This window comes from Salvelinus fontinalis, chromosome 3 (genome assembly GCF_029448725.1).
Source record: "Salvelinus fontinalis isolate EN_2023a chromosome 3, ASM2944872v1, whole genome shotgun sequence".
NCBI classification, from domain to species: domain Eukaryota; kingdom Metazoa; phylum Chordata; class Actinopteri; order Salmoniformes; family Salmonidae; genus Salvelinus; species Salvelinus fontinalis.
Window position 1 is genome coordinate 29,144,620 of NC_074667.1, and position 12,601 is coordinate 29,157,220.

General features: G+C 40.5%; 1 protein-coding gene and 1 long non-coding RNA gene across 2 annotated transcripts; both read right to left on the reverse strand.

Annotated features, from left to right (window-relative positions):
- Positions 1–4,984: 4,984 nt before the first annotated feature.
- LOC129834499 (uncharacterized) lies at positions 4,985–5,835 on the reverse strand. Its single transcript, XR_008756275.1, has 2 exons — positions 5,595–5,835; positions 4,985–5,349 (listed from the first exon to the last, which is right to left on the reverse strand). It is a non-coding gene; the product is annotated as an uncharacterized LOC129834499 (long non-coding RNA).
- A 2,333-nt stretch (positions 5,836–8,168) lies between these two features.
- LOC129834503 (vesicle transport protein GOT1A-like) lies at positions 8,169–12,386 on the reverse strand. Its single transcript, XM_055899547.1, has 5 exons — positions 12,259–12,386; positions 11,888–11,979; positions 11,342–11,520; positions 8,983–9,046; positions 8,169–8,607 (listed from the first exon to the last, which is right to left on the reverse strand). The coding sequence occupies exons 1-5, from the start codon at positions 12,281–12,283 to the stop codon at positions 8,584–8,586; spliced, it is 384 nt and encodes a 127-aa protein (XP_055755522.1). The 5' UTR covers positions 12,284–12,386; the 3' UTR covers positions 8,169–8,583.
- Between the last annotated feature and the right edge of the window lie 215 nt (positions 12,387–12,601).

Consider the following 12,601-nt stretch of genomic DNA (forward strand, 5'->3'; position numbering starts at 1 on the left):
TAGATATATGACATTAAGAGCCAGAAAATCTGACAGGGGATGACCTACACAACAGTCCTCTCCACCGCAGAGAGATCAGCCTGTAACATTCTCCAACACCCTCGAACACCCCTGCCCAACCCCTTACCAACCCAACCGGCTAAAACCCAGAGGAACTGGACTTATAAAAATAGAGTCTGGCTCATTTTGTGGTTTTGGATTAATGTAAAGTGGGCACATTAAGTTTGCCTTCAGTACAGTGCCACAAACCAGTCATAAAATACAAAAGGTAACAAATATACAGAACAAAAATATAAACGCAACATGTAAAGTGTTGGTCCCATGTTTCATGAGCTGAAATAAAATATCCCCAAAATGTTCCATACACAAAAAGCTTATTTCTCTAAAATGTTGTGCACAAATGTGTTTACATTTCTTCTTTGCCAAGATAATCTGTCCAACTGACAGGTATGGCATATCAAGAAACGGATTAATTAAACAACATGATCATTACACAGGTGCAACTTTTGCATGGGACAATAAAAGGCCACTCTAAAATGTGCAGTTTTGTCATACGACACAATGCCACAGATGTATCAAGTTGAGGGAGCGTTCAATTGCAATGCTGATTGCAGGAATGTTCACCAGAGCTGATGCCAGATAATTTAATGTTAATTTCTCTACCACAAGACGCCTCCAACATCGTTTTAGAGAATTTGGCAGTACGTCCAACCAGCCTCACGACCCCTTTGGCAAGCACTGTCCCCAAACTAGCTCATTTCAATAGTGACTGGTGACTCGACTTGCATTCTGGAGTAGAATAGCTCCTCTCTATTAGGTAAGTGGGCTCTCAGAGCAACAGCAGCAATAGGGAGCCATATTCGGTCCCATGCCTTGTGTTTACTGATTCCCAAAAAAGGGGGTAGGGGATGCAGCCCATTCCGGACCTCCAGGTCCTCAACAGCATTTTGTAAAAGAACCAATCTCTTCGAGTTAGGGTTCAACAGCTGTTTGGTTCCCGAACAGAGAAGAGAAAACCCAGGCGTCAAGCTAGATTCTTTCTCTTATCTGACAATATCATCGTTCCGACTATACTTCTCCAACAGGGGGCACTTGGTCACGCTCTATACCAGTGTTGTGTTCGAAACCACCTAAAGTGAGTCCGAGTCAAGACCAAGAGCGGGGGGGACAAGGGGTCCGAGACCGAGTCAAGACCGATACCAAACCAGGATTCTGTCAAATCATCACCATAATAAGAGTTCAAAATGTCCAGTATTTCTGTGTTCATATTTCAGAAAAACATATGGATTCTTGAGACATTCAGAATGGTGAAAGAAACGCATGCTGAGGGAAAATAGAGCCACTCTACAAATGATTACTTACTGAAACAGAGAGGGGAACAATCAGCCTTCTACACCTTCAGAGAAGGGCTAAGGATTTATAAAATAATAATAATAACAATATTATTATTTACAATGATGTTCTGATTTTTTCTCTTCAGTTTTTGTTGGAAAGGAAAGGGTTAAAACTTCTTAGGGATCAAATCCCTTTAGCGGGATCGATTTGACAACATTCGGTGAAATGGCAGAGCGCCAAATACAAATTAAATTACTATAAATATTTACCTTTCATGAAATCACAAGTGTAATACATAAAAATAAAGCGTAACTTCTTGTTAATCCAGCCACCATGTCAGATTTCAAAAAGGCAGTTTACTTTGGGCACGCTTTTCATCCGGACGTGAAAATACTGCCCCCTAGCCCAAAGAGATTTTAATGGGTGGGACCGTAAAAAAAAACTTCTGCCTTCTTGAAGGCTGACAGATAACTGCGCAATAGGAAGCAAAACTTCCCCCACGGTCTAGCTAGCTAGCTTTTGTTGTCAGCTAGTTTGCAGAAGCTGCAGTAACTGTTATCAAAGAAGATGTTGTTGATCATTTTTACCTTCTCCCTTTTCCAGAATAACTTTCAACAAAAAGTTAACTTTCAAATGATCATCATCTTATGAGTGGAACTGTGTTTTTTATTGCAGAGCATTTGCTATTGCTAGCCATCTCTTTGAATAAAACTTGTGTGTAATACATTGTTGCATTTAAAGTGGAACTCACAGCATTTTAGCAACATTACACACAGGAAGAATGTGACACTTTGTTTTCTGAAAAGCGACCACTTAGATATGGCAATTTTCACGTTTTCATAAATTCTTACAAATTTTGAGAATTACGTACAGTACCAGCGAAAAGTTAGGACACACCGACTCATTCAAGGGTTTTTCTTTAAATGTACTATTTTCTACATTGTAGAATGATAGTGAAGACATCAAAACTATGAAATAACACATATGGAATCATGTAGTAACAACATTTACATATCAAAATATATTCTATATTTGAGATTCTTCAAAGTAGCCACCCTTTGCCTTGATGACAACTTTGCACGCTCTTGACATTCTCTCAACCAGCTTCATAAGGTAGTTACCTGGAATGCATTTGAATTAACAGGTGAGCATTGTTAAAAGTTAATATGTTGAATTTCTTTCCTTCTTAATGCGTTTGAGCCAATCAGTTGTGTTGTGACAAGGTTAGGGTGGTACACAGAGGATAGCGCTATTTAATAAAGAGTTACCTCTGCTGTGGAGGATAAGTTCATTAGAGTTACCAGCCTCAGAAATTGCAGCCCAAATAAATGCTTCAGAGTTCAAGTAACAGACTGTTACGGCTCTCGTTTGTGGTACGAAGAGTGGACCAAGACGCAGCGTGGAAAGTGTTCATGATTTTTTATTCAAAAACACTCAAACAAAATAACGAAAGTCAAAAAACGAAAGCGAACAGTTCTGTCAGGCAAAAAAACACCAAACAGAAAACAAGATCCCACAAAATCCAAAAGGAAAACGACAACTTATATGTGAACCCCAATCAGAGACAACAATAGCTACCTCTGATTGGGAACCATACTCAGCCAAATACACAAAGAAATAGAAAACAGATTAGCCTACCCGAGTCATACCCTGACCTAACCAAACATAGAGAATAATAAGGATCTCTAAGGTCAGGGCGTGACACAGACACATATCAACATAAACTGTTCAGAAGAGACTGTGTGAGTCTGGCCTTCTGGTTGAATTGCAGCAAAGAAACAACTAAGAAGAAGAGACTTGCTTGGGCCAACAAACACGAGCAATGGACATTAGATCGGTGGAAATCTGTCCCTTGGTCTGAGTCCAAATTCGCGATTTTTGGATCCAACCGCAGAGTCTTTGTGAGACGCAGAGTAGGCAAACGGATGATCTCTGCATGTGTGGTTCCCACCGTGAAGCATGGAGGATGAGGTGTGATGTTGTGGGGGTGCTTTGCTGTTGACACTGTATGTGATTTATTTAGAACCAGCATGGCTACCACATCATTCTGCAGCAATACTCCAGCGATACGCTTAGTGGGACTATCATTTGTTTTTCAATAGGACAATGACCCAACACACCTCCAGGCTGTGTAAGGGCTATTTAACCAAGACGAAGAGTGATGTAGTGCTGTATCAGATGACCTGGCCTCCACGATCACCCGACCTCAACCCAATTGAGATGGTTTGGGATGAGTTGGACTGCAGAGTGAAGGAAAAGCAGCCAACAAGTGCTCATTATATGTGGGAACTCCTTCAAGACTGTTGGAAAAGCATTCCAGGTGAAGCTGGTTTAGAGAATGCCAAGACTGTGCAAAGCTGCCATCACGGCAAAGGGTGGCTACTTTGAAGAATCTAAAATCTAAAATATATTTTGTTTAACACTTTTTTTGGTTACTACATCATTCCATGTGTATAGTTTTAATGTTTTCACTATTATTCTACAATGGTGAATATAGTAAAAATAAAGAAAAACCCTTGAATGAGTAGGTGTGTCCAATTTATTGACTGTTACTGTATACTAAGGCATGTGGGAAAGCGTCAGTGCGTTTGTAAAATGAGTAGACACTCCATGAAATAAAACCAAATAAATCAAATCAAAAGTGTATTTGTCACGTGCACCGAATACAGCACGTGTATGTATACCTTACAGTGAAATGCTTACTGACAAGCCCTAACCAACAATGCAATTATTAAGTAGAAAATAGGTACTGGTAAACAATTCATAATTAAAGAAAAAACAACAAAACAGTAAAATGACAGTGAAAATAACAGTAGCGAGGCTATATACAGGAGGTACCGGTACAGAGTCAATGTGCAGGGCACCGGTTAGTCGAGATAATTGAGGTAATATGTACATGTAGGTATAGTTAAAGTGACTATGCATAGATGATAAACAGTGAGTTGCAGCAGCGTAAAATAGGGATTCGTGGGGGTGGGGGGGGGGGGGGGGGGGGGGGGGGGGGGGGGGGGGGGCGGGGACACAATGCAGATAGCCCGGGTAGCCATTTGATTACCTGTTTAGGAGTCTTATGATTTGGGGGTAAAAGCTGTTGAGAAGCCTTTTGGTCCTAGACTTGGCGCTCTGCTAACGCTTGCCTTGCAGTATCAGAGAGAACAGTCTATGCTGTACCAGGCAGTGATGCAACCAGTCAGGGTTAGAGGTCGGACGATTAATTAGGGCCGATTTCAAGTTTTCATAACAATCGGAAATCGGTAATTTTGGATGCCGATTTTGCCTAATTTTCTATTTTATATATTTATGTTTTACACCTTTATTTAACTAGGCAAGTCAGTTTAGAACCCATTCTTATTTTCAATGACGGCCTAGGAACCCGCCTGTTACGCGAATGCAGTAAGAAGCCAAGGTAAGTTGCTAGCTAGCATTAAACTTATCTTATAAAAAACAATCAATCAATCATAATCACTAGTTATAACGACACATGGTTGATGATATTACTAGCTTATCTAGCGTGTCCTGCGTTGCATATAATCGATGCAGTGCGCATTTGCGAAAAAGGACTGTCGTTGCTCCAACGTGTACCTAACCATAAACATCAATGCCTTTCTTAAAGGAGAGGCGAGAAGGATCGGACCAATATGCAGAGTGGTTAGTTTCCATGGTAATTTAATAGACACGGAAACAAATATGCGATACAAAATAACAAATTAAACTACCGTGACAGTCCCGTGTGGCAAAACACTAACAAGGAACAAACACCCACAAACCACACGTGAAACCCCGGCTGCCTAAGTATGATTCTCAATCAGGGACAACGATTGACAGCTGCCTCTGATTGAGAATCATACCAGGCCGAACACAAAAACCCCAACATAGAAAACACACAGACACCCCACCCCAACTCACGCCCTGACCAACTAAATAAATACAAAATAAGGGAAAATAAGGTCAGGAACATGACACTATGGATCATCTAAAGCTTCATTATTATCCTCATCTCCACAGCTTGAAGACCTGCAAAATAATAAAGACTCAGTTTAGCTGCAAACAGCGTGACAATATAAGACAATACAAGCAATATAAGTAACAGGCAGAGCATGTATGAAGGCCATGTGAAATACCTCGATCAAAATATACAACCTTCATATATATTAGTAGTATTGATAACCATATAGCTGCTGACAGCCATACATTTTGGAATGAATGTTGATAATACAAGAGAAGCAACATTTTGTAACATATAGGCTAGCATAATATACCTTCAATGTATCCAGCGGGCATCTCAGAAGCCACAGGCTCATCAAGCAGGGATTGCAGCTCTTGGTCTAAAATATAAGTCAAAATTCATGCTGTTATTTAAACTGTCTACATTTACGATTTCGATATCAATGTCTTGATGGCTCAAGAAACCTGATTCTGATGCTCTGTCTTGGCCAGCTTCTCCTGGCTGCCACTTGGACTAACTGAGAAAACATAAGAAAAGACATTCTTTGCATGCTTTTGAAACTGACCCAGCACCAAAAGTGAAGGAATGTCAGTATGGAGCTCAGTGGGAAGGTTAAAGAATCCCAGCAAAAATGTATTCTCAGCATAATTTTCTTTTTAAATAATCCTTTTAGTGTTATGGCAAATACATACAGATATTTACAAACACGGCATCACACTTGTGTTTTACTCCAGAAAATATGCTCATTTCACTACAAGTTTCACCCGTACACAGCACCACAAGTATTTGGAAAGTTCTAACATTATGCACAAATTAGTAATAATACGTTAAATAACCTAATATGAAAAAAATGTGATGGTAATTGTATTCTATTGAGTGGGTTTGAAATGCCTGTAAAGCTGTAACACTTCATACAATTCAATTGTTTACCCTAACAAATTACAGCCAGACACTTGCTGTCGCTCTGGCTTGAGTTGGCAGATGGCCTCAAGTCCTCGGCATCTGCAACTTCAGAGAATATCCCAGATGTCAAACCGTTACCAGATTCACAGTCCATCCCATACAGTTGGTGGGAACAGAACTTTGAGAAAGAAGGCTCGTTTAATCAGACTTGAAACATTTAAAACATTAAGTGCCTTGTAGGGTCTTTTCAAAGACACTGGCTCTTGAAGTTGCTAATAGAAGAAAAAAATTGAACTGTTACACTTCGGTAATGTGACTAATAATCAAGTATGTCAAGATCAGATGGGTGAGGTCATTTCTTCTCATATCAACTGTCATTAGGTTATGATTTCGTGCCGTCTCTACAATTTAAGACTTGTACTTGCATTAACTGTACGCTTTTCTTCACCCACATACTCGATTGTGTGTCAAACTTACTGTCAACGTGCTGATTATACATTTAATGACCTAGTTGCCTAATGCAGGATCTTACCACTAGGGGCTGGTGGAAGCTGGGGCACTGGAAGCTGGGCTTGTCTGGGTTCATGTGTCTTTTTCTGGAGTGCTTCACCTGCATCATTATCTTACAAAGCACAATACAAAAAAAGTTGTCTTTATTTTAATCTACTTCCTGATGAATGTAATACACACAATGGAAGAAGAGTAGTTAAGAAATCCTCAACCAGGTTGCTCTACAAGCAATCTGATTGGTTTAGTTGCCACCCTCTTCGCTGGGTCCTCGTCAGAGTCAACATTGGAGGTGTCAACCCCCCGTTTGGCTCATTGCTCTGCCACAGAGTAATTGTCTGTACGTGCAATTAACATTGTCATAAATACTTTCCTATTAACACTGACAAAACGGGGTCAATTGAGTATTAGTAATTCACATAGTAATACTTTCAGAAAATACATAGTACTTAAAAAAACATCAAATTGATCAGATATACAGTGTAGACATTGTTAATGTTGTAAATGGAAAGTGCAGATTTTTTATGGACTATCTACATAGGCGTACAGAGGCCCATTATCAGTAACCATCACTCCTGTGTTCCAATGGCACGTTGATCATTTTAAAAGGCTAATAGATCATTAGAAAACCCTTTTGCAATTATGTTAGCACAGCTGAAAACTGTTGTGCTGATTAAATAAGCAATTAAACTGGCCTTCTTTAGAAGTATTACTTTACTTTATTCCAACCTGTCCAACACACAATGTAGGGTATTTGAGTTGAACGTCAGGATTATCCCAAAAATGTATTAAATAATGGAACATTGCAAAGGAGAAGTGGTTTGATGAACATGTACCCTCAAACCCGTAGTGTTTTTCCCGATATTGTTCCTTATTCTTGTATTTAAACTGCACAAAAGGTGGTCAGGGTGTTACAAAATAGCGCTGGTCCTTTTCCCTTCGCTCAAAAATATGTGAAAAATGTATTCATGAGACATTCTGAATAATAGAAGGCATCTCTATTTATAAATGAAATACAGTGTAACGGCTCTCGTTGGTGGTAGGAAGAGTGGACCAAAGCGCAGCGTGGAAAGTGTTCATGATTCTTTTATTTCAAAAACACTCAAACAAAATAACAAACGTGAAAACGAAAGCGCACAGTTCTGTCAGGCAGAAACACGAAACAGAAAACAAGATCCCACAAAACCCAAAAGGAAAATGACAACTTATATATGATCCCCAATCAGAGACAACGATAGACAGCTGCCTCTGATTGGGAAACACAAACGGCCAAAAACAAAGAAATTGAAAACATAGACTTTCCCACCCGAGTCACACCCTGACCTAACCAAACATAGATAATAATAAGGAACTCTAAGGTCAGGGCGTGACATACAGACATCACACAACACTTTCGAAATGTACACCGTCATCTACAAAGTAATAGATTCCATGTTTACCTTAAAATAAAGTGTGTAATAAAGGATATGATAAACGGTAGATCAAAAACATGGTTTTATTATAAATACATTAGTGGAATGGCAAACACTCATTGCCACACATGGTTTCTCTGGTAGATCATTTTTACATAAACATTTTAAGAATAATAGTTCATGTCCATTGGTTAATACTTGTTGATGGACAAGGCTCTTAGCTACCTCGTCGCCACCACTTCTCTGTCAGTCTCTGTCAAAGGTTGTAGCCAGTCTGAGCCCATAAGCTTTTCCTTTTTTAATCCATCACTTTCATCCCTCCTCTCTTCTTTGTAGCCTCTATTCAACTCTTCCACTCTCTTTCTCTTTCCTCAGACCATGGAAGGGCTACTTCCTAGGAAGTTGTTGTATAACAGAGATAAGAAAGAATAGAGATAGTGAGAGAAATGTAGAGAGAGCTTCCACTACCTTTGTCTTCTCTCAGACCATAGAGGAGCTGTTTCCCTGGGAGAAGGAAAAAAAAGAGAAGAGAGGGAGAGATTTCAGTCTTCATGAAGCAGGACTGTTGGGAGACTACAGCTTTCGACTAGACACATTGTGAAAATGTTACGTGGAATAATCCTCTCTTTGTTGAAACATCGGGGGTGTCTACCCAAGCCTCAAGCAGTCTTGGAGTGGGCTAATGCATTATAGTTTTTTCCCATTGCTATCTTAGCTCAAACAACGGTTCCCAAATGTACTGATATATCTCCAATATTTTATGGGAGAATTATACAAATCATGCTTATAATTAAATCAGAACGTATTATGTTTATACAAAGTTATGAGCCTGGCATAGTCACAGTCACAGTTGGAAAAAATAAAGATTATTGCTCTCACCACATTGAGATAGGGGATATTAACCAACGATAAAATGAATCCAAACGCCACAGGGAAGAATGACCTGGAGGGAGATAGACAAATAAATATGATGTGAGAACATTCTGACCCAGCAAATACTGTCAGTTCAGCTTAGAACTACCACCGAGTGAGTCTGTCTTTAATGTTACCCAGGTTTCCAAGACAAATTTCCATTCGGGAAATATGAATGCAATCTTATTTTCTATTAGAACCACAGGGAGGTATCAGACATTTATGATTTTTTGAAATGTAAGCTTTCTCACATGTTTTGGCCACGGTAAAATGTTTGTCTTAGAAAGTGGTTCAAGGCTTGTCCCTGGATGTGGTCAGTAAAGTGATATACACTTTGTGGCCTGTTTAGTAGAAACACCACCCCTTTCATGAAAATGGATCACTCCTACAGACAGTCACATGGCCATGGTTTGATTTATAAAGCAGATTAAACTAGAGGCGAAAGAAACGCACACCTATTTAGGTGTCACGTTCCTGACCTGTTTTCTCTTGTTTTTGTATGTGTTTAGTTGGTCAGGGCGTGAGTTGGGGTGGGCATTCTATGTATTGTGTTTCTATGTTGGGTTTATTGTGTTGCCTGATATGGTTCTCAATTAGAGGCAGGTGTTTGACGTTTACTCTGATTGAGAACCATATTAAGGTAGGCTGTTCTCACTGTTTGTTTGTGGGTGATTGTCTTCCGTGTCTGTATGTCTACCACACGGGACTGTTTTGTTTTGTCGTTCGTGTATGTAGTCTGTTCCTGTTCGTGCGTTCTTCGTCATTTGTAAGTTCTCAAGTCCAGGTCTGTCTACGTTCGTTTTGTTATTTTGTAATCATTTCAAGTGTTCTTCGTGTTTCGTCTTTACTTTAATAAACATTCATTATGTATTCACAACCCGCTGCGCCTTGGTCCGCTCAATCACCACAAGACGACCGTTACATTAGGCGAGGTGCTGGATAGCGAAGCAGAACACTTGAAAAATTAAAGGAGAGCCGCACACTCTAGGAGCTCAGATGGAATAATTTAATAACCTAATATACAACATTTAGACAGACAACCTTTATAAAGCAGGCAGATAGGCATTGAGGCATTCAGTTACTGTTTGACTGAAAGTTAGAATGGGCAAAATGAGTGACCAACGCAACTTTGAGCATGGTATGATCATCGGTTCCAGGCTTCCAGGTGCCTGTTTCCAGTATCTCAGAAAAGTTCGGGCTCCTGGGCTTTTCACGCACGACAGTGTCTAGGGTTAACCAAGAATGGAGCAACAAACAAAAAAGATCCAGTCAGAAGTAGTCTTGTGGGCAAAAACAGCTCTTTGATGAGAGGTCGAAGCAGAATCGCAAGAATCGTGCAAGCTAACAGGTGGGCCACAAACAGGCAAACAGTGGTGTACAGAACGACATCTCAGAGAGTACAGGGATCTAACCGAGGAACAGACAGATATAGGAGGGGCAATCAACAAGGTAATGGAGTCCAGGTGAGTCCAGCAAGCGCTGATGTACGTAATGATGGTGACAGGTGTGCGTAATGATGGGCATCCTGGCGTCCTCGACCGCCAGTAAGGAGGAGCAGGAGCAGACGTGACACATATGATATGTGAATGGGCAACATTCCATTCCGAAGTCGGAGTTTATATTTTCTTGCTTCAGTCTAAATAATTGCTGCCATCGATTTCAATTCATTTTGCGCCATTTTTTATGTGGTTGGAACTTTCCAATCAGTCAGTACGAAAAAGATGAAACAAGGTTTAAAAATATGGTGCTGTCGCCAAGGTACTCTATGTCTCTCATCTAACGTAATCATCTCCCAGCAATTGTCAATGGTGTATTGGAGGCGAAGTTAGGTGCAGGAGAGCAGAGTATAATGAACAGGTGCACTTTTATTATAGTTCCAAAAACGAAAGCACTTCATAAATCAAACGCGCTCAAAAAACGGAACGTAAAAGTAAAACACGTAAACTAACACCACATAACATGAAACAATTACACACAAAACATGATGGGAACCAGACGGTTAAATACAAGTAGATTGATTGGGGAAATGAAAACCAGGTGTGTATGGAAACAAGACAAGACAAATGGATATATGAAAAATGGAGCGGCGTTGGCTAGAAAGCAACTGACGTCGATCGCCGAACGCTGCCCAAACAAGGAGAGGAGCCGACTTTCGTGACAGCTATCCTGTTTTTAAGTTGCTGTTCCAACTTGCTTCCATTAACGCATGTCTTCTAAGATGCTCTGGATGTCTAAGGCACTCAATGATGAAAGTGTCTGCTGAATTATTAAAATGTAAAATGTCCTCTTTTTCACTATCCTAGAGGTGCTCTTTTTTTTTACACACCTGAACAGGAGCACGAAGCCGTAGCTCTCCACAGCCATGCCGATGATTGGCCAGCGGAACAGCACCAAGGCCACGCCCCCCAGGAATAAGGTGGAGCCTCTGAGCTTCTGTCTCTGGAAGAAGAACCCTGCCGTCCTTCTCAGGCCAATGATGAACGCCAGGCCAGCCAGAAACAGAACCTGAAGGAAAGAAGGACGAGACAAGCTTTGTTTGAAAACGTAGAAAATACATTCTTCCTGTTTGTGCAGCTAATATTGTCACTGTCACTATTACTTCCTGTTACTATGACTATTGTCAAGCAACCCAATTGCCGTTGAAAAAAATATGTAGACAGTACAGTGCAGGTGTGTATTATTTCCAAAATATTGGTTATAGAATTACAGAGTACCATGTGAAACAGTATAAGTCATGTTGTGTGTAACTTCATGTTATATCAGTGGCCTCTGTTGACCTGTTACCTGCTTCCCCTAGCCAGGTGGTGAAGGAACGTTGTATGGTGGTGAAAGGGGAGCACAGTGTCAGTGTGTGATAGCGATTGTTACTCACATTCCCAAATGCCAGTAAGACAGAGTCAAAGTACAGCAGCACGCCAAAGAGCAGAAAGAAGAGGCCGAAGCCAGTGAGACCAACACCAATCTCTGGAACACACACACACACAAACATTTGTGAGAGTCAGTAGTCGGTAGTTCAACCAACTATAGGCCTACAGACTGTTCATACATTTAGACAACATCTAGAAGTAAAACTCACAGTATTCATATCCATAAAGGCTTTCACCATAACACACGTCAAAGTTCAAAGTCTTCATAATGACATCACTCAAGTCCAAGTACATGTTGCTTAACGTAAGTCTCAGAGTTGAAGGTAAAAATAAATGTACACGGTGATTGTCTGGACGGCTGTTATTAACCACTTACTCTGTGTCTCTGTGATTGAAACCATGATGCTGTTTTCGTCCTACCCTGAATTCTCTCTCCTTCACTCCCCCCTGTTGCGTATCTCCCTCGCTCCTTCTCCTTGGGAGTTCGGTGGAGATCTGTGCTCCTTCCTTCTCTGTGGTGACCTTTGAACTGAGCTGTCACCGTGTGAACATTAACCAGACTGGAGGGTGGAGGTGGAGGGAACCCCCAAAAGTCACCAGACCTTAGCGATGAGTAATTTTTATTTGAATCAATACTGGGATTGCCAATAGCATCTGTTAATCCATTCATTTATACTGGAGCTGCCTTCCCTGAAAAAGTGTCTCTTTGTAAAGGACTC